A 22,847-nucleotide genomic window follows, 5' to 3' on the forward strand; every position below is an offset into this window, starting at 1 on the left:
TCAAGAAATAAACCCATGCACCTGCTATCACCTATTCTATGACAAATAAAGCAAGGACATAGTTAGAACTGGACATGGAACAACAGACTGGTTCCAAATAGGAAAAGGAGTATGTCAAGGCTGTATATTGTCACCCTACTTATTTAACTTATATGCAGAGTACATCATGAGAAACGCTGGGCTGGAAGAAGCACAAACTGGAATCAAGATTGCCGGGAGAAATATCAATAACCTCAGATATGCAGATGACACCATCCTTATGGCAGAAAGTGAAGAGGAACTAAAAAGCCTCTTGAAGAAAGTGAAAGAGGAGAGTGAAAAAGTTGGCTTCAAGCTCAACATTCAGAAAACTAGTATCATGGCATCCAGTCCCATCACTTCATGGGAAATAGATGGGGAAACAGTGGGAACAGTGTCAGACGTTTTTTTTTGGGCTCCAAAATCACTGCAGATGGTGATTGCAGCCATGAAATTAAAAGACACTTACTCCTTGGAAGGACAGTTATGACCAACCTAGACAGCATATTAAAAAGCAGAGACATTACTTGGCCAACAAAGGTCCATCTAGTCAAGGCTATGGTTTTTCCTGTGGTCATGTATGGATGTGAGAGTTGGACTGTGAAGAAAGCTAAGTGCTGAAGAATTGATGCTTTTGAACTGTGGTGTTGGAGAAGACTTGAGAGTCCCTTGGACTTCAAGGAGATCCAACTAGTCCATCCTAAAGGAGATCAGTCCTGGGTGTTCATTGGAAGGACTGATGCTGAAACTGAAACTACAATACTTTGGCCACCTCATGCGAAGAGTTAACTCATTGGAAAATACCCTGATGCTGGGAGGGATTAGGGATAGGAGGAGAAGGGGATGACAGAGGATGAGACGGCTGGATGGCATCACAGACTCAATAGACATGAGTTTGGGTAAACTCCAGGAGTTGGTGATGGACAGGGAGGCCTGGCGTGCTGTGATTCATGTGGTCACAAAGAGTCGGACATGACTGAGCGACTTAACTGAACTGATGAAGACCTACAAGGCCTTTGAGAATTAACCCCCCGAAAAGATGTCCTTTCCATCATAGGAGACTGGAATGCAAAAGTAGGAAGTCAAGAGGTACCTGGAGTAACAGGCAAATTTGGCTTTGGAGTACAAAATGAAGCAGGGCAAAGGCTAACCGTTTTGCCAAGAGAACACACTGGTCATAGCAAACACCCTCTTCCAACAACACAAGAGAAGACTCTACACATGGACCTCGCCAGATGGTCAATACTGAAATCAGATTAATTATATTATTTGCAGCTAAAGATGGAAAAGCTCTGAAATGTTAGCAAAACAAGACTAGGAGCTGACTGTGGCTCAGATCATGAACTCCTTATTGCAAAATTCGGACTTAAATTGAAGAATGTGGGGAAAACCACTAGACCATTCAGACATGACCTAACAAACCCCTTATCATTATACAGTGGAAGTGAAAAATAGATTCAAGGGATTAGATCTGATAGATAGAGTGCCTGAAGAACTATGGAAAGAGGTTCATGACATTGTACAGGAGGCAGGGTTCAAGACCAGCCCCAAGAAAAAGAAATGCAAAAAGGCAAAATCGCTGTCTGAGGAGGCCTTACAAATAGCTGAGAAAAGAAGAAAAGCAAAAGGCAAAGGACAAAGGTAAGATATATCCATTTGATTGTAGAGTTTCAAAGAATAGCAAGGAGAGATAAGAAAGCCTTCCTCAGCGATCAATGCAAAGAAATAGAGGGAAACAACAGAATGGGAAAGCCTACAGATCTCTTCAAGAAAATTAGAGATACCAAGGGGACATTTCATGCAAAGATGGGCACAATAAAGGACAGAAATGGTATGGAAGCAGAAGCAGAAGAAATTAAGAAGAAGTGGTAGAATACACAGAAGAATTATACAAAAAAAGATCTTCATGACCTCGATAGTCATGATGGTGTCATCACTCACTGAGAGCCATACATCCTGGAATGTGAAGTCAAATGGGCCTTAGGAAGCGTCACTACAAAGAAAGCTAGTGGAGGTGATGGAATTCCAGTTGAGCTATTTCAAATCCTAGACAATGATGCTGTGAAAGTGCTACACTCAATATGCCAGCAAATTTGGAAAACTCAGCAGTGACCACAGGACTGCAAAAGGTCAGTTTTCATTCCAATCGCAAAGAAAGGCAATGCCAAAGAATGCTCAAACTACCACACAATTGCACTCATCTCACCGGCTAGTAAAGTAATGCTTAAAACTCTCCAAGCCAGGCTTCAGCAATACGTGAACTGTGAACTTCCAGATGTTCAAGCTGGTTTTAGAAAATGCAGAGGAACCAGAGATCAAATTGCCAACATCTGTTGGCTCATAGAAAAAGCAAGAAAGTTCCAGAAAAAAATCTACTTCTGCTTTATTGATTACACCAAAGCCTTTAATTGTAGATCACAACAAACTGGAATATTCTTAAAGACATGGGAATACCAGACCACCTTACCTGCCTCCTGAGAAATCTATATGCAGGTAAAGAAGCAACTGTTAGAACCAGACATGGAACAACAGACTGGTCCTAATTGGGAAAGTAGTAAATCGAAGCTTTATATTGTCATCCTTCTTATTTAACTTATATGCAGATTACATCATGAGAAACACTGGGCTGGATGAAGCACAAGCTGGAATCAAGGTTGCAGGGAGAAATATCAATAACCTCAGATATCCAGATGGCACCACCTTTATGGCAGAAAGTGAAGAGGAACTGAAGAGCCTCTTGATGAAAGTGAAAGAGGAGAGTGAAAAAGCTGGCTTAAACCTCAACAATCAAAAAACTAAGATCATGGCAAGTGGTCCCATCACTCAATGGCAAATAGATGGGGAAACAATGGGAATAGTGAGAGACTTTATTTTCTTGGGCTCCAAAATCACTGCAGATGGTGACTGCAGCCATGAAATTAAAAGACACTTGGTCCTTGGAAGAAAAGCTGTGACCAACCTAGACAGCATATTAAAAAGCAGAGACATTACTTGGCCAACAAAGGTCCATCTAGTCAAAGCTATGGTTTTCCCAGTAGTCATGTATGGATGTGAGAGTTGGACTATAAAGAAAGCTGAGTGCCAAAGAATTGATGCTTTTGAACTGTGGTGTTGGAGAAGACTCTTGAGAGTCCCTTGGACTGCAAGGAGATCCAACCAGTCCATCCTAAAGGAAATCAGTCCTGAATATATATTCATTGGAAGGACTGATGCTGAAGCTGAAATTCCCATACTTTGGCCACCTTATGTGAAGAGTTGATTCATTGGAAAAGATCCTGATGCTGGGAAGGATTAGGGGCAGGAGGAGAAGGGGATGACAGGATGAGATGGTTGAATGGCATCTGACTCGATGGACATGAGTTTGAACAATCTCCAGGAGTTGGTAATGGACAGGGCAGCCTGATGTGCTATAGTCCATGGGGTCACAAAGAGTCTGACACAACTGAGTGACTGAACTGAATGACTGAAGCAGGAGATGGCAAGAGTGAACATCCACATTTTAGTAATCAGTGAACTAAAATGGGCGGGAAATGGGTGAATTTAATTCAGATGACTATTATGTCTGCTACTGTCCGCAAGAATCCCTTTGAAAAAATGGAGTAGTCCTGATAGTCAATAGGAGTCCAAAAGGCAGTACATGCATACAATCTCAAAAATACAGTCAGGCAAACCATTTAACATCACAGTAATCCAAGTCTATGTCCCAACCACTAATGCTTAAGAAGATGAAGTAAGTTGAATGCGTCTCTGAAGATGTACAAGACTTTATAGAACTAACACCAAAAAAAAAAAAAAGATGTCCTTTTCATCATAGGGGATTGGAATGCAGAAGTATCAGGTCAAGAGATACATGGAATAACAGGCAAGTTTCAACTTAGAGTACAAAATAAAGCAGTGAAAAGCTAAGAGAGTTTTGTCAAGAGAACACACTGGTCATACCAAACACCCTTTGTCAACCACACAAGAGACAACTCTACACTTGGACTTCACCAGATGGTCAACACTGAAATCAGAGTGATTATCTCCTTTGCAGCTGAAGATGTTGTTGTTTAGTCACTGTTGTGTCTGACTCTTTTGAGAACCCATAGACTGTAGCCCACCAGGCTCTTCTATACATGGGATTTCCCAGGCAAGAATCTTTGAGTGGGTTGCTATGTCCTTCTTCAGGGGATCTTCTTACCCAGGAATTGAACCTGAGTCTCCTTCATTGGCAAGCTGATTCTTTACCAGTGAGCAGCTAAAGATAGAGAAGCTCTATACAATCAGCAAAAATAAGACTGTGGCTTTGGAGCTGACTGTGTCTCTGATCATGAGCTCCTTATTGCAAAATTCAGGCTTAAATTGAAGAAAATAGAGAAAAATCATTAGATCACTCACTTATGACCTAAATCAAATCCTTCATGTTTATACAGTACAAGTGACAAACAGGTTCAAGGGATTAGATCTGGTAGACCAAGTGCCTGAAGAACTATGGACAGAGGTTTGTAACACTGTACAGAAGCCAGTGACCAAACCATCTTCAAGAAAAAGAAATGCAAGAAGGCAAAGTGGTTTTCTGAGGAGGCCTTACAAATAGCAGAGGAAAGAAGAGAAGAGAAAGGCAAAAGAGAAAGGGAAAGATACACTCAACAGAGTGCAGAGTTCCAGACAATAGCAAGGAAAGACAAGAAAACCTTAAGTGAACAATGCAAAGAAATAGAGGAAAACAATAGAACAGGAAAGACTAGAGATCTCTGCAAGAAAATTAGAGATACCAAGGGAACATTTCATGCAAAGATGGGCTCAATAAAGGACAGAAATGGCAAGGACCTAACAGAAGCAGAAGAGATTAAGAAGAGGTGGCAGAAATACACTGAAGAAGTATATAAAAAAGGTCCTAATGACCTGGATAAGCACGATGGTGTGGTCAGTCACCTAGAGCCAGAAATCCTGGTGTGTGAAGTCAGGTAGGCCTTAGGAAATATTACTACGAACAAAGCTAGTGGAAATGATGGAATTCCAGCAGAGCTTTTTCAAATCCTAAAAGATGATGCTGTGAAAGTGCTGCACTCAATATGCCAGCACATTTGGAAAACTTAGCAGTGGCCATAGAACTGGAAAAGGTCGGTTTTCATTCCAATCTCAAAGAAGGGCAATGTCAAAGAATGTTCAAACTTCTGTACAATCACACTCATTTCACATGCTAGTAAGGTTATGCTCAAAATCTGTCAAGCTAAGCTTCAGCAGTATGTGAACCAAGAACTTCCAGATGTACAAGATGGGTTTAGAATAGGCAGAGGAACCAGAGATCACAGTGCCAACATTTGCTGGATCATAGAGAAGGCAAGGGAATTCCAAAAACATCTACTTCTGCTTCATTGACTACTCTAAAGTTTTTGACTGTGTGGATCACAGTGAGTTGGGAATGCCAAATCACCTTATCTGCCTCCTGAGAAACGTGTATGCAGGTCAAGAAGCAACAGTTCGAATCAAACATGGAACAACAGACTGGTTTAAAGTTGGGAAAGAAGTGAAGGCTGTGTATTGTCACCATGCTTATTCAACTTTTTTGCAGAATACATTATATGAAATGCTGGTCTGGATGAAGCACAGCATATCTGAATCAACAACCTCAGATATGCAGATGATACCACCCTAATAACAGAAAGTGAAGAAGAACTAAAGAGCCTCTTGATGAAAGTAACAGAGGAGAGTGAAAAATCTGGCATAAAACTCAGCATTCAAAAAATGAAGATCATCACATCCAGTCCTATCACTTTATGGCCAATAGATGGAAAAAGTGGAAACAGTGGCAGATTTTGTTTTTCTGGGCTCTAAAATCACTGTGGACAGTGACTGCAGCAATGAAATTAAAAAACACTTGCTCCTTGGAAGAAAAGCTGTGATAAACATAGAGAGTGTATTAAAAATCAGAAACATCACTTTGCTTACAAAGTCCATCTAGTCAAAGCTACGGTTTTCCCAGTAGTCATGTACCAATGTGAGAGTTGAATCATAAAGAAGACTAAGCACTGAAGAATTAATGTTTTTGAACTGTGGTGCTGGAAAAGACTCTTGAGAGTACCTTGGACGGGAAGGAGATCAAACCAGTCAATCCTAAAGGAAATTCTGCAGTTCTGCAGTCCATGTGTTGTAAAGAGTTGGACACAACTTAGCGAGTGAACATGTATAACAAAATCACTTTGCTGTACAGCTGAAACTTAACACATCATTCCAAAATACTATACTTCAATATAAAATATTTTAAAATAAATAAGAAAAATAAAAAAATGTTCTCTGAAAAATGAAAAAAGCAGAAAATAAAAATACCTTGAGGCAAATGACAATGAAAACACAACCATACAAAATCTGTGTGATGCATCAGAATAGTTCTTTAAGGAACTTCTTTAAGAAACAAGAAAAACCTCTAACAATTCAATCCACCACCTAAGAGTTAGGAAAGAAACAAACAAAACCTAAAGCCAGCAGAAAGAAGCAAATAACAGAGATCAGAGATGAAGTAAATGAATTAGAGATTTTAAAGTTTAGGGGAAAAAAAACAACAGGAAGGGCTGGTTCTTTGAGGTGGTAAACAAAATTGACAAACTTCTTGCCAGGCTTAGCAAGACCAAAAGACAGGAGAAGATACAAAGAAAATAAGAAAGAGAAGAAGAGAAATGACAGCAGATACCACAGAAATGAAAATATATATATATAAGAGAATTCTATGAGGAATTACATGCCAACAAATTCAACAACCTAGAAGAAAAGGGCAAGTTTTGAGAAACATAAAATGTACCAAAACTGAAGAAGAAATTGATAACTTGAACAGAGCAATCACTAGAAGTGAAACAGAGTCTATAATTTAAATAAACAAACAAAAGTTACAAACAAAACTCCAGGACCAGATGTCTTCCCAGGCAAATTCTACCAAGTATACAAAGAAGAACTTGTATTGATCCTTCTCAAACTGTTCCAAAATACTGAAAAAGAAGAAACACTCCAAAAGGCATTCCATGAAGACACCATCACCCTGATACCACAACCAAAGTCACAACCAAAAAAGAAAATTATAGGCCAATATCATTGATGAATATAGATGCAAAAATTCTCAATAAAATATTAGGAAATTAAATCTAAGAACACAAAAAAAGTATCACGTGGCACAAGCAATTTGGTACCTTGCAGTGTCACAGGATGGTTCAAGATATGCTAATTAGTTGATGTGATATACCTCACTAGCAAAAGAAATGACAAATACCACATGGTCATCTCAACAGATACCGAAAAAGCATTTGATAAAATTCAGCATTCATTCATGATAAAAAAAAAAAAAAACCCATATGAAAGTATGTAGAAAGGGAAAATAAACATAATAAAAGCTGCTTATGATGGACTCATAGCCAGTGTAATATTTAATGGTGAAAAGCTGAAATCCTTTGTGCTAAAATATACAAGACAAGGATGCCCACTGTCACATCTTCCACTCAGAGCAGAATTGGAAGTCTTAGACACTGCAATCATAAAAGAGAAATTTAAAAAGGGTACCAAAATTGGTAAGGAAGAGGTAAAATTGTAATTATATACAGACAACAAAATACTGTATATATAGAAAATGACACCTTATAGAAACTACTAGAACTGATAAACTACTTCAGAAAGTTAGCAGGATACAAAATTAACACACAGAAATCAGTTGCATTTCTTTACACTAACTGAAATATCAGACAATCTCTTTTAAAGTTGCATCAAAAAAAACCCCACAAACTTCAGAATAATCACAAAGGAGGAGACAAATTTATATGCTGACAACTACAAAAGATTAATAAAGTAAAGTGAAAAAGACTCAAAGAAATGGAAAGACATTTCATGCTCTTGGATTGGAAGAAATAAATTCGTGAAAATGGCCATACTGCCCAAAGTAGTCTATACATTTAATGCAATCCCTATCAAATTAACCATGTCATTTTTCTCAGAACAAGAACAAATAACCCTAAAATTTATATGAAACCATAAAAAACTCAGAATTGCAAAAGGAATCTTGAAGAAAAAGAACAAAGCAGAAGGCATAATCTTCCTAGGCTTCAGACAATACTACAAAGCTACAGTAATCAAAACAGGGTTTGGTACTGGAACAAAAAACATTTGGACCAGTGGAACAGAATAAAGAGCCCAGAAATAAACTCAATGGTCAATTAACTCAATAAACTCTCTGATCAATTAATCTTCAACAAAGGAAGCAAAAATATACAATGGGGAAAAGAGAGTTTATTCAGCAAGTGATTTTGGGAAAGCTGGACAGTCACATGCAAATCAATGAAGTTAGAGGACTCCTTCATATCATACACAAAAATAAGCTAAAACTGGCTCAAAGACTTAAATATAAGACATGATACTATCAAATTCCTAGAAGAGAACATAGGCAAAGCATTCTCTAGTGTAAATTGTACCAAAGATTTTTAAAAGTCAGTTTCCTTAAGTAATAGAAATAAAAGCAAAGATAAAACAAAATGAGACCTAAGCAAACTTATCAGCTTTTGCACAGCAAAGGAAACTATTAAAAAAAAAAAAAAAAACAACCTATAAATTGGGAGAATATGCTTGAAAATAATGCAAAAGATGGCTTAATTTCTAAAATATACAAACATCTCATACAACTGAGTAACAAAATACAAACAATCCAGTGGGGAAATGGACAGAAGGATGGCCACAAGGCACATGAAAAGATGGTCAGTGTCACTAATTACTAAAGAAATGCAAATCAAAATTACAATGAGGTACCATCTCACACTGATCAGAATGACCAGCATTAAAAAGTCTACAAACTACAAATACAAGAGTGGCTGTACAGAAAAGGGAACCCTCTTGTATTACTGGTGGGAATGTGAACTGGTACAGCAACTGTGAAAAAAAGAATGGAAGGTCCTCAAAAAACTAAAAATAGAGCTACCATATGATCCAGCAATCCCACCCCGGGGCATATATCCAGCAAAAAAAAAAAAAAAAAAAAAATTAATTCAGAAAGATACATGTAACCAATGGAAATTTGCTGTATGACTCAGGCAGCTCAAACTGGAGCTCTGTAACAACCTATGCTGCTAAGTCGCTTCAGTCGTGTCCGACTCTGTGTGACCCCATAGATGGCAGCCCACCAGGCTCCCCCATCCTTGGGATTCTCCAGGCAAGAATACTGGAGTGGGGTGCCATTTCCTTCTCCAGTGCATGAAAGTGAAAGTGAAACTCAGTCATATCCGACTCTTAGAGACCCCATGGACTGCAGCCTGCCAGGCTCCTCCATCCATGGGATTTTCCAGGCAAGAGTACTGAAGTGGGTTGCCGCTGCCGCTGCTGCTGCAAGTCGCTTCAGTCGTGTCCGACTCTGTGCGACCCCAGAGATGGCAGCCCACCAGGCTCCCCTGTCCCTGGGATTCTCCAGGCAAGAACACTGGAGTGGGTTGCCATTTCCTTCTCCAGTGCATGAAAGTGAAAGTGAAACTCAGTCGTGTCCGACTCCTAGCGACCCCATGGACTGCAGCTTACCAGGCTCCTCCATCCATGGGATTTTCCAGGCAAGAGTACTGGAGTGGGTTGCCATTGCCTTCTCCAACAACCTATAGGGGTGGGAAAAGATGGGAGGTGGGAGGGAGGTTCAAGAGTGAGGGGACATATGTATACTCATGGCTAATTCTTGTTGGTGTATGGCAGAAATCAAACCAACATTGTAAAGCAGTTATCCTTCAATTAAAAAAATATATATATACCCCAGTGTTCACAGCAGGGCTATTTACAAAGTCAAGATACGGAAGCAACTTAAATGCCCATCAACAGAGCAATGGATAAAGAAGATGTAGTGCATATATACAATGGACTATTACTCAGCCACAAAAAGGAATGAAATCAAGCCATTTGGAGCAACATGGATGGGCCTAGAGAGTATCACACTAAGTGAAGTAAGTCAGAGAGGAAGACAAACACCATACCATATTAGTTATGATGGAATCTAAAATACAAAACAAACGAACCCATATACAACAGAAACAGACTCACAAACATAGAGAACACACTTTTGTTTGCCAGTGGGGAGGTAAATGGGGGAGGAATGGATAGGGAGTTTGGGATTAGCAGATACAAAGAATTTTATATATAATGAATAAACAAGGTCCTACTCTGCAGCACAGAGAACCATATTCAATATCCTCAGATAAGCCATAGTGGAAAAGAATATAAAAAAGATTGCATAAATATATAATTGAATCACTTTGTTGCACAGCAGACATTACCACAACATTGTAAATCAGCTCTACTTCAATAAAGCAAAACAAACAAACAAAAACCAAATTCTTTATGTTTCTCCAAAGGCAGCATAAGCATATCCAAACATTAATACTATTTGGAGATGCATTTTCAGATATGTAGAGTTCTACAATATAAAAGATTTGGTGAGCAGAGACTTAGCGCCATGCTGACATTTATTATTAAAGAATGACAGGATCTTCAAGTCAGTAATTACATTACAGTTATCCTTCAATTTGCAAGGGGGATGGGCCTCAAAGCCTGGCCTTGTACCAGAATTTGAGGATGCTCTAGACCCATGGTCAGCCGTCTGTCTGTGGGTAGGGAACCTGTAGAGACTTGGGCTGACTGTGCAAGTAAAACCTGCACTTAAACTTAGCTGGACTCAATTTATGCTGTGTCATTTTGAAAATGTTAAAAAAAAAATTAGTATTAAACAATACAAACAGTTCTCTCATTCTCTGGCACTACTGACCCATCCATTTACCTCTGTTCAGGGTGGAGCTTTAAATTCTTTTGCCGATTTGTCTCTGACCTCAAAGAGTATCTTAGCTGTTCAGAGGACAGGAGTGCCTGGGACAGGATTACAGCAGAACTGAGACCACAGCTTGTCACATGATGAGGGTGTGTGTGTGTGTGTGTGTGTGTGTGTGTGTGTGTGTGTGTTGCATTGGTACCTAGTACTCAGGTGAAAAGCAAGGCAGTCAGCGAAGCTGAGCAGGTGAATGCAGCCCGCTCCTGTTCAGATTCTTACCTGCAGATTCTGGAGCCCATGGACATCTATTTCAGCTCTTGGTTTTGCTCTCCTAATGCAAAGTGTCTTCTCTTGAGTTTGAATGTTTGCTAATGTTCATCCAAGTCTCCAGCTTGATGAGAATAGTATCAGTAAGGTCTGAGAAAAGCAGGCTTGCAAGGATCTTTTGTCCACTGGGTAGAATTAAACTGTGATTCAGTGGGTTCGGGCAAATGTTGCCAGCACTCTGGTATACCCCAGATGCCACTTCTGTGAACCCTCCAGAACCTGAAAATGGCACCCTCCCTGCCTACTACGAGCCATTTCTCTGGGCCCATAGCCCCTGGCTTCCTATTCCTTCCCTTCCTCGCTCCGTCTAGGACCCTCAGCAGAAGTGGATTGTGGGTGAGGTGGGGGCAGGGTGCTCTGATGTACTCAGATGTTCTCAGGAACAGAGGAGGAGGGGTTTGAATTTGTCAGCTTCTCCCAGCTGAAGCCTGTGTCTGGCCCCACGTGTAGCTTGGCCTGGGTCTTGTCGGACTCATCAGTAGTTTCACCTGTTTTATTTTTAAATTTGATTGTATTAAAGTAAGCGTTCTAACCTCTCAACAATACTGCATTGCTCTTTGTAGGAGCATGTGGTAGAGCAGAGTTCTAGAAGTGCATCATTCATCACTGAAACTTTCCACCTGATCATAGCAACTGCCCATTCCCCTCTGCCCCAGCCCCTGGCAATACCACCCTGGGCTTTGCTTCCCTGACTTTGACTATGTCAATACCTCACATAAATGGAATTGCACAGTCACCTTCCTGCGCAGGTTCTACTAGCAATGGGACTGTATACAAAGCTCCAGCAACTGAATCATCTTTTCATTCATTGAGGGCTGTCTTCAAACTTCACTGAGCTCAGACCTCCCGAGGCTGCTGGAAATGGCAGATTCTCTGGTTTCCTCCTCAGAGACTCAGGACTGCCTCCCAAGTGATGCTTTTGCCAATATTTAGGAGCCTCACTTGGACAAAACCATAACAAGACTCAGGAAAACCCCATGCAAAGGAACGCCCAAATATTAACTTGCCCACAGAAATGACTTGCCTGCTTCTTGATCACTAACTCAACCCAAGAGGCAAAACTAGATTCCTCCTCAGGACAGGCTACCAGGCAGAGGGGCCTGTCTGGAGGGATGGGTTGAGAGACAGAAATGATCCCTGAACCCAGTTCTGGATGCTACTGGCCTGTGGGTTTGTCTCCTGTAACTCACGTTGTGTCATAGAGATGTACCCGAGCGACCACCCCATCCACCTTCTCCACACACTCGATGGGTCCCAGGGGTGATCTGAGTCATCTCCCAGGTCAGCTAAACAGACCTTTCCAGCCTTCCTGGCTCCTCTCTCCATCAGTGCAGAGAACGTCACTGTCCAACAAGGGAAAACTCTGCAGTGTCAGCCCCTCAAGGAGAGTCTCCTCAGGTCTCACCCCTGAACAGAAGCACGTTGCCCCCAGCTTGAACTGATCACTCAGCAGCCATACATTCAGCAGCTGGCCTGCACGAGGACCCAGATGCTCAGGGAGGAAGGAGGTTTGGAGGAGGAGCCAGGAGAGAGGACCTGGTTGTTCAAGGAGTCAAGGGCCAGGGGATAGATAGCATCTTTTGTTGCTTTCCCACCACCCACTGTCCCCTGGCTGCTTCCTGCACCAGCCACAGTCCATGGGTCTCTGAGAGACTGTGGCTCTCTTGTGCCCCCAAGGCTTCTGCTACTTGGCTGTGATCTCACTTCCTCGCGACTTTTTCGTCTGCTCATTGCTCTGTCCTTGAAAAGTGAACAGGTCTGGAAGGTGGGCAGTGCTATCATTGCTTCATTTCTATGTTATGAAGTCTTGAAACTTAAGCACTCTGACCAGGTTTCTGTGCTTAATTTGGATGATGCTGTGATAACTGATTTATAATGAGAAATACATATTTGATCTTTGTCTGGATTCTGGCACAGGACTTCTCAAATCATTTGTTGTTCAGTCGCTAAGTCTTGTGCGACTCTTTGTAACCCCATGAACTGCAGCATGCCAGGCTTCCCTGTTCTTCATTATCTTCCAGGGCTTGCTAAAACTCATGTCTACTGAGTCAGTGATTCCATCCAAACATCTTATCCTCTGTTGCCCTCTTCTCTTCCTGCCCTCAATCTTTCCCAGCACCAAGGTCTTTTCCAATGAGTTGGCTCTTTGCATCAGGTGGCCTAAGTATTCGAGCTTTAGCTTCAACATCAGTCCTTCCAGTGAACACCCAGGACTGATTTCCTTTAGGATTGACTGGTGGGATCTCCTCGCAGTCCAAAGGACTCTCAAGAGTCTTCTCCAGCACCACAGTTCAAAGGCATCAGTTCTTCGGTGCTCAGCCTTCTTTATGGTTCAACTCTCAAATCCATACATGACTACTGGAAAAAACATAGCTTGGACTATACAGACCTTTTTTGGCAAAGTAATGTCTCTGCTTTTTAATATACTGTCTAGGTTTGTCATAGCTTTTCTCCCAAGGAGAAAGTGTCTTTTATTTTCATGGCTGCAGTCACCATCCACAGTAATTCTGGTGCTCAATAAAATAAAATCTACCACTGTTTCCATTTTTCCCCATCTATTTGCCATGAAGTGATGGGACTGGATGCCATGATCTTCGTTTCTTGAATGTTGAGTTTTAAGCCAGCTCTTTCACTCTCCTCTTTTACCTTCAACAAGATGCTCTTTAGTTCCTCTTCACTTTCTGCCATTAGGGTTGTATCATGTGCATATCTGAGGTTGCTGATATTTCTCCCAGCAATCTTGATTCCAGCTTGTGAATCATCCAGCCCAGCATTTCACATGATGTACTCTGCATATAAGTTAAATAAGCAGGGTGACAATATACAGCCTTGATATACTCCTTTCTCAATTTGGAACCAGTCTTTTGTTCCATGTCTGGTTCTAATTGTTGCTTCTTGACTTGCACACAGATTTCTCAGGAGACAGGTCAGGTGGTCTGGTGTTCCCATCTCTTGAAGAATTTTCCACAGTTTGTTGTGATCCACACAGTCAAAGGCTTTAGTGTAATCAATGAAGCAGATGTATTTCTGGAATTCTCTTGCTTTTTCTATGATCCAGCAGATGTTGGCAACTTGATCTCTGGTCCCTCTGCCTTTTCTAAATCCAGCTTGTATGTTTGGAAGTTCTCAGTTCACATACTGTTGAAGCCTAGCTTGAAGGATTTTGAGCATTATCTTGCTAGCATGTGAAATGAGTACAACTGTATGCTAGTTTAAACATTTGTTGGCACTGTGCTTCTTTGAGATTAGGATGAAGTCCAGTAAGTAAAATGTTTCTCTCGGTTTTGTGAGTTTTCCTAGCCAATTGTTTGAACCCAAAGAGTGGGTTGTGGGACATTATTACAAAACTACAGTAATCACAACAATATGGGATTGGCACAAAAAGTCATGTGGATCAATCAAACTGAATAAAGAGCTCAGAAATAAATACACACATGTATGGTCAATTAACGAAGGAAACAAGAAAATACAATGGGGAAGGAGAATCTCTTCAACAGTGGTGTTGGGAAAGCTGGACAACCACATACATGTCAATGAAATTAGAATACACCCTCATACCATGCACAAAAATATACTCAAAATGGCTTAAAGTCTTAAATACAAGACCTGACACCATCAGACTCTTAGAAGGGAACACAGACCAAACATTCTCTGACATAAATCGTACTAATGTTTTCTTAGGTCAGTCTCCCAAGGCAATAGAAATAAAAGCCAAAAATCATCAAATGGGGCCTAATCAAACTTAGACAGTTTTGCACAACAAAGGAAACCATAAACCAAATGAAAAGGCAACTTATGGACTGGGAAAAAATATTTGCAAATATGTAAGCCCAACAAAGGCTTAATTTCCAGAATATATAAATGGTTCATACAACTCAATAAAGAAAAATAAACAACCCATTTAAAAAATGAGCCAAAGACCTAAATAGACATTTCTCCAAAGAAGACACACAGATGGCCAAGAAACACATGAAAAGATGCTCAATATTGCTAATTATTTGATGAATGCACATCAAAACTACAATGAGATACCACCTCACACTAATCAGAATGGCCAGCAGAAACAAAGTCACAAACAATAAATGCTGGCAGAGGAGGGAACTCTCCTACACACATGGTAGGAATCTCAATTGGTACAGCCACTATGGAAAACAATATGGAGGTTCCTCAAAAAACTGAAAATATGGTTGTCCTATGATCCAGTGATCCTACTCCTTGGGCATATGGCCAGATAAAACTCTAGTTTGCAAAGACACATGCAGCCACAATGTTCATAACAGCACTATTTACAATACCCAAGATATGGAAACAACTTAAGTCTATCAACAGATGAATGGATAAAGAAGATGTGTTGTTTTACACAGTGGAATATTTACTCAGCCATAACAAAGAATGAAATAATGCCATCTGCAGTAACATGGAAGGAAGGACCTAGAGATTATCATATTAAGTGAAGTAAGCCAAAGTGAAAGACAAGTGCTATATGATAATACCTATGAAGTGAAGTGAAGTGAAGTCGCTCAGTCGTGTCCGACTCTTCGCGACCCCATGGGCTGTAGCCTACCAGGCTCCTCTGTCCATGGGATTTTCCAGGCAATAGTCCTGGAGTGGATTGCCATTTCCTTCTCCAGGGGATCTTCCCAACCCACGGATCGAACCCGGGTCTCCCGCATTGTAGACAGACGCTTTACCATCTGAGCCACCAGGGAAGTCGATAATACCTATGGTAGAATCTAAAATATGTCAAGGGCACAGAGAACAGACTTGCGGTTGCCAAGGGGCAGGGATATGGAGGCGGTAAGGACTGGGAGTTTGGAATTAGTAGATGGAAACTATTGTATAGGGTGGATAAATAACTAGGTCCTACTGTACAGCAGGGAAATTATGCTCAGTATCCTTTGATAATATACAATGGAAAAAATATGAAAATGAATATATATATGTATAACTGAATCTCTCTGTCCTTCAGCAAAATCAACACATTATAAATCAACTCTATTTTAAAAAAATTCAAATAAAAACAAATTCTTCATGTTTCTCCAAGGACAGCATAATCATAGCCACACATTACTACTATCTGGAGATGCATTTTCATAACATAAAGAGTTCTGCAATTTAAATCACTCAGTTAGTAGAAACTAATTGCTTAGTCAAAAGTGACACTGCATTATTTTTTAGTATTTCAGAGAATGAAAGAATCTACAAGCCAGCAAATACAATTGTTCCTCCATATCCAAGGGGAATTGGCTCCAGAAACTGTCCCCTCCATGGGTACCAAAATCCAAGAAAGCTCAGATCTTACAGTCAGCCCGGTGTGGGTGTCAGTGTAACTTGCACATATGTAGGGCTGACTGTAGAAGTAAAACCTGCACTTAAACTAGCTGACTAAACTCATGCTTTGTGATCTTGGAAATGACAGTGAATTGAAAATTTGTTACCATTTGTTAAATTCGTTAACAAATTAAAAAAACTGAAGGAGTGGGTCGTTGGAACCTCCAATCTGTAGCCAGTAGTCACAGCCTAGACTTGTCTGAAGTTGGCAGGAAGGGGACACAGAGCAGGCAAGAGTCTCATAGGACTGAGACTCTGGTGGGATCTGAGGCTATTTCTGGGTAGATAGCGACAGAATTGAATTGAATTGGAAGGCACCCAGCTGGTGTCAGAGAATTGTGTTCTGGTGTGGAAAACCTCCCCTACACACTGGAATTGGTGATCAGAATTTCAGCTACACACAGTAGCCACCAGCTCACACAGAGTCTAGTGCAAACTGGGGGAAGATGTCCCATGAGACAGATGGGTTTTGGCACACAGTTTGCGGAGCAGACTGGTGCCTGGGGAGATTAGAAATTACACCCTTTCCTGGCCCAGGCAGACACAGCCCCACTCCAGAGTGCACCGTGGGGATCAGTCTCCTTTACACCTTCAATTAGTGCTCTGTGGGGCAATGCCTTTACCTTTAGCCCCTGAATCGTTGCCCAACCTCTGTCTTAGCAGTGGGTGGTCTGGAGCCACAAAGAGCCATCCATCCGCCCTGGTGCAGGGTGTTATGGCCAAGGACAGACCCAGCACTACTAGCACTGAAATCCCTCCCCATCTTCCCTTTTATCTCTAATCTTCCAAGTTTCACAGTAACATAACCTATAAATTCTCCAGCTGATTTCAACATACAACTCTTCTCTGCCATGCCCTGACATAACTACAGAGCAGACATATTCACCTCTAGGGCACATTAGAATCACTTTTGAAGTTAGAAAAGGAATACCAATCCCCAGGTCCCATCCAAGGCCAATGAAATCAGAATTTCTGGGATAAAGCCCAGGCATTGGTATTGTTCAGTTTCCCAGATGTCTTAGCCTACTGCTATAACAGAACACTATGGACTGGGTGGCCTAGAGACAACACTAATTTATTTCTTAGACTCTGGAGGTTGGGAAGTCCACTATCAAGGGGCCAACAGATTGAATGTGTGATGGGGGCATACTTCCTGGTCCCCACATGGTGGAAGGGACAGGGGAACTCCCTGGAGTCTCTTTTATAAGGGCATTGATCCCAGTCGTGAAGCTGCACCCTCACAACCTAATTGCCTCTCAAAGCCCTTCCCCCCAGATACCATCACATTTGGGACTACGGTTTCAACATATTAATTTGGGGGTTACACACCAAGATTCTGTCTCTAGTACTAGGTGATTCTATTGTGCAACCAAGGGACTTCCTTGGTGGTCCAATGGCTAAGACTTCATTCTCCCAATGCAGGGGGCCCAGGTTAAATCCCTGGTTGGGGAACTAGATCCCATAGGCTGCCACTAAAGACCCCACATGCCTTAATGAAGATGGAAGATTCTGAGTGTCACAACTAAGACCCAGCACAGCCAAATAAACAATTAAATATAAATATCTAATGAGCAGCCAAAGCTGAGAATACTGTTCAAGGGTTAGCCTCCCCTGGCCCCGCCTTTAGCCAGACTGAACTGTCATCTAGTCCCTTGCTACTATGGTTTTGAAAATCTTTCCTTCTAAATAAAAACAAATATTCTAGTCCATTGGGAGAGAAGTGAGGCTGCCTTTAGGAACATACCACATGGGTTTCCCCGGGTGGGTAGACATTCAATGGAGACATTCGTTTTGGAAGAGGAACTAGGGGAGGCCTCTCTCTGATATGTGGTTCTTTGCGGATTTTTCTCTGTAGTATCAGGGACAGGAAAATGGCCAACAAAATCAAGCCCAGCACTGCCATTAACACTATGAACCACAACTCGCTGTAGAACTCCATGCTTTTGCTTCCTGATCCTTTCTTTTCTCCAGGAGTTGTCAGCACCAGGCCTGCAAAACCCAAGGACAGAAAAGGAAGATGTTATTTCAAAAGGCAAATTTGTGACTTCTTGCTCTGTTGTTTGATAATAAACTAGACAGGAATTTATAGTGTTTGGGCGCACTTGTGCTCAGGCTGGGAAGATGGTACAGTGAGTCAGCGGGGTGTAAGGAGACCCTGACAACCCTCAGGAGACCCTGCTTGACACGTCTCAGGTTGGAAATGGCAGCTGCCTTGGCACATTCCCTGGAAATACAGTTGGAAGCAGGATGAGGAGATTTTCAAGAGGGTTATCAAAGTAACCTTCTGTCGGGCTGCAAAGAATTGGACACAACTGAGCACATCTGCACCCAAGCGAAGTAACCCTGGGGAAAGCCTAAGTCACAGCTATGTGCCTTGGGAGCAAAGTCCTTTCTGGGCTCACGTGAGGGGCTGGAACCAAGACAAATGTTGCTACAGACACCTCATCACACGACACACATAGCTGTGTGACTCCAGGCTTCCCTCACTTCCTGTAACTGCCCTGTTCCCATGAAGTTCTGTGCAAACCAGATACTGAGACAGCAGTTCCCATTTTCTGTTGGGTTGTTAATAGCCTGCACCCATTAACATACAGTTTCTTTACTTCTTGTGCTCTGGCCCCTCGGTTAAGCAGCAAGAGCTCTTAAGTCATCATTCAAATGCCCTGGGAGAACTGGAATGGGCCAGGCAGGTAGGAAAGGCTTCCGGGTCCACTACAGGGCCGGGTAAGGTGATGGAATCCTGCCATCAGCCTGCTGACCTGAGCAGGAGAGAGTCTAGAGATCATCTCATCATTTCAAGAGATCATTTCAAGCCTAGCCCCTTGCTAGGGCCCATTTAGAGGCCTCAGGATCTGTGGCAGCTGCCATTAGACTAGCATAAAGCAGAGATCCAGGGAGCTGCTTTTCTAAAGCAAGGCTCATAGCACAAACTGCAGAAACTTCTTTAAGAGATGAGAATACCAAACCACCTTGCCTGCCTCCTGAGATACCTGTATGTAGGTCAAGAAGCAACAGTTAGAACTGGACATGGAACAATGCTCTGGTTCAAAATTGGGAAAGGAGCATGTCAAGGCTGTGTATTGTCACCCTGCTTATTTAACTTATATGCAGAGTACATCATGTGAAATGCTGCGCTGTAATGCTGTGAATGAAGCTCAAGCTGGAATCAAGATTGCCAGAAGAATATTAATAACCTCAAATATGTAGATGATGCCACCCTAATGGCAGAAAGTGAAGAGATACTAAAGAGCCTCTTGATGAAAGTGAAAGAAGAGAATGAAAAAGCTGACTTAAAACTCAACATTCAAGAAACTAAGATCATGGCGTCCAGTCCCATCTCTTCATGGCAAGTAGATGGGGAAAAAATAGAAACAATGACAGACTTTATTTTCTTGGGCTCCAAAATTACTGCAGATGGTGACTGCAGCCATGAAATTAAAAGACACTTGCTCCTTGAAAGAAAATCAATGACAAACCTAGACAGCGTACTAAAAAGCAGAGATATCAGTTTGCTGATAAACATCTGTATAGTCCAGGCTATGGTTTTTCCAGTAGTCATGTATGGATGTGAGAGTTAGACCACAGAGAAGGCTGACGCCAAAGAATTGATGCTTTGGAACTGTGGTGGAGAAGACTTTTGAGAGTCCCTTGGATTGCAAGGATATCAAACCAGTCCATCCTAAAGGAGATCAACACTGGATATTCACTGGAAGGACTGATGCTGAAGCTGATGTCCAATACTTTGGCCACCTCATGTGACGAGCCAACTCATTGGAAAAGACCCTGATGCTGGAAAAGATTGAAGGCAGGAGGAGAAGGGGATAACAGAGGATGAGATGGCTGGATGGCATCACTGACTCGATGGACATGAGTTTGAGTAAGTTTTGGGAGTTGGTGATGAACAGGGAAGGCTGGTGTGCTGCAGTCCATGTGGTCACAAAGAATCAGACATGACTGTGTGACTGAACAACAACAACAAACGGTCAAGAGGAAGAAGGACAGACAGACACAGCTGCAAATGCCTGTTCTGTGGACGGCCTTCTGCCCTTTCAGCACCTGAGGGACTGCTTGGGCCTGCTTGGCCCTCACACCCACATTCTCAGGGGAAGTGGATCAAAGGGGAAGTGTTCAGTGCTGGGGTGAAGATGTTTCAAGGAGGGAGAGAGGGTGACTTAAAATTTGAATGCCATGAGGGATATATTTTGCTAACCCTAGCTCTTTCTGATAGCTCTGTCCTAAAAAAAGTTACTCTGCCTCTCTGGGCCTCATCTCTAAAATGAAGTGTTGGTGTCAAAATTCTGATCAAGCTCCAGCAGATCGGCATTCCTCTAATTAGGAACCAATGTGTGTTATTTGATTAAAAAAACAACACAACGGTTTTTGCCTAGGCACTGAAGAGTTGCACTTTCTCCATGTGGAGCATGGGCTGTAACTCCAGAAGCGGATCGAATGGTCCCAGTGGACCCCTTGCTCAAGAGGACTCAGGGGGATGTAGGGTAGCCTGTCCAGGGGAAGCCTCAAAAGCGAAACAGCTCTCCCACCAGTTGGATGGAAATGAGATCTGTGTGAATTTCCTGCTTCAAGAGGACTCAGGGGGATGTAGGGTAGCCTGTCCAGGGGAAGCCTCAAAAGGGAAACAGCTCTCCCACCAGTTGGATGGAAATGAGATCTGTGTGAATTTCCTGCTTCAAGAGGACTCAGGGGGATGTAGGGTAGCCTGTCCAGGGGAAGCCTCAAAAGGGAAACAGCTCTCCCACCAGTTGGATGGAAATGAGATCTGTTTGAATTTCCTGCTTCAAGAGGACTCAGGGGGATGTAGGGTAGCCTGTCCAGGGGAAGCCTCAAAAGGGAAACAGCTCTCCCACCAGTTGGATGGAAATGAGATCTGTGTGAATTTCCTGCTTCAAGAGGACTCAGGGGGATGTAGGGTAGCCTGTCCAGGGGAAGCCTCAAAAGGGAAACAGCTCTCCCACCAGTTGGATGGAAATGAGATCTGTGTGAATTTCCTGCTTGAAGGTGCCTTCATGTAAGGGAACAGAAACATTTTTAAAGGTATATCATACAAATTAATGTGACTATGGATATTAGTTGGACAATACATCTTGGAATCTTCCATAACTTCACATGGTTTTTGGTTTTCCTCCTTTCAGCAATGAGACCCCAATTTGTATTCATGAACTGAGAGGAGATTTCACCTTTGTTATGAAGAGCTTGAAAATCCAGACCAGATCATGTTTCTTCATCCCTGTTTCTCTTTGCAAAGTACCCTTTCATTTTAAGGGACTCCACTCATCAAGTGGGAAACTCATGGTCAGGGTAAGGAATTCCTGGGGGTAAGTCAATTCCCTTTGACTCCAAAGAAAAACCCAACCCAGAGGTGGAGTCAGAGTAAACCCCATCCTGTTAATTGTCTGTCTCTAGGGAAGGCACACTCCCCACTGGCCAGGGAGACTAGATTGGTGAGATCACATGTAGTTTTACTCATCACATGGTCCTGCTCCCTGTGTCAGTATCACTGGGCAGAACCTGTTTAAAAGAGCAGACTCCTACACCCACCTGATTCAAAATCTCCACCAGGGCCCTGGAAAGGATATAATAAATAAAATCAGCAAGATGATTCTTATCTACTCTTAAATTTGAGAAAGCCTGCTAAAGAAAAATCATGGGACCAGGAGTCTACCAAAAAACCATGTTTAACTTCTCAGTAATGAGCTTGTGTAGAAAGTGAAGAAGAACTAAATAGCCTTTTGATGAAAGTGAACGAGGAGAGTGAAAACAGTTGGCTTAAAGCTCAACATTCAGAAAACTAAGGTCATGGCATCCGGTCCCATCACTTCATGGCAAATAGATGGGGAAACAGTGGAAACAGTGGCTGACTTTATTTTGGGGGGCTCCAAAATCACTGCAGATGGTGACTGCAGCCATGAAATTAAAAGATGCTTCCTCCTTGGAAGGAAAGTTATGACCAACCTAGACAGCATATTAAAAAGCAGAGACATTACTTTGCCAAGAAAAGTCCATCTAGTCAAGGCTATGGTTTTTCCAGTAGTCATGTATGGATGTAAGAGTTGGACTATACCAGAAAGCTGAGCACCGAAGAATTGATGCTTTTGAACTGTGGTGTTGCAGAAGACTCTTGAGAGTCCCTTTGGACTGCAAGGAGATCCAACCAGTCCATCCTAAAGGAAATCAGTCCTGGGTGTTCATTGAAAGGACTGATGTTGAAGCTGAAAGTCTAATACTTTGGCCACCTGATGCAAAGAACTGATTCATTTGAAAAGACCTTGATGCTGGGAAAGATTGAGGGCAAGAGCAGAAGGGACGACAGAGGATGAGATGGTTGGATGGCATCACTGACTCAATGGATGAGTTTGGGTGGACTCTGAGAGTTGGTGATGGACAGGGAGGCCTGGTGTGCTGTGGT

The 22,847-nt window shown here is 42.1% G+C and overlaps 1 protein-coding gene across 1 annotated transcript in view; it reads right to left on the bottom strand.

Annotated features, from left to right (window-relative positions):
• USH2A (usherin) overlaps positions 1-22,847 on the bottom strand; it is a 930,103-nt gene that overhangs the window by 10,029 nt on the left and 897,227 nt on the right. The window contains exon 69 of the mRNA XM_068986285.1: positions 18,168-18,412. Within this exon, the coding sequence (XP_068842386.1) occupies positions 18,168-18,412 (245 nt within the window). The remainder of the gene's footprint in view (positions 1-18,167; positions 18,413-22,847) is intronic.

The sequence above is a fragment of the Capricornis sumatraensis genome, chromosome 14 (genome assembly GCF_032405125.1).
Source record: "Capricornis sumatraensis isolate serow.1 chromosome 14, serow.2, whole genome shotgun sequence".
Lineage (NCBI taxonomy): Eukaryota > Metazoa > Chordata > Mammalia > Artiodactyla > Bovidae > Capricornis > Capricornis sumatraensis.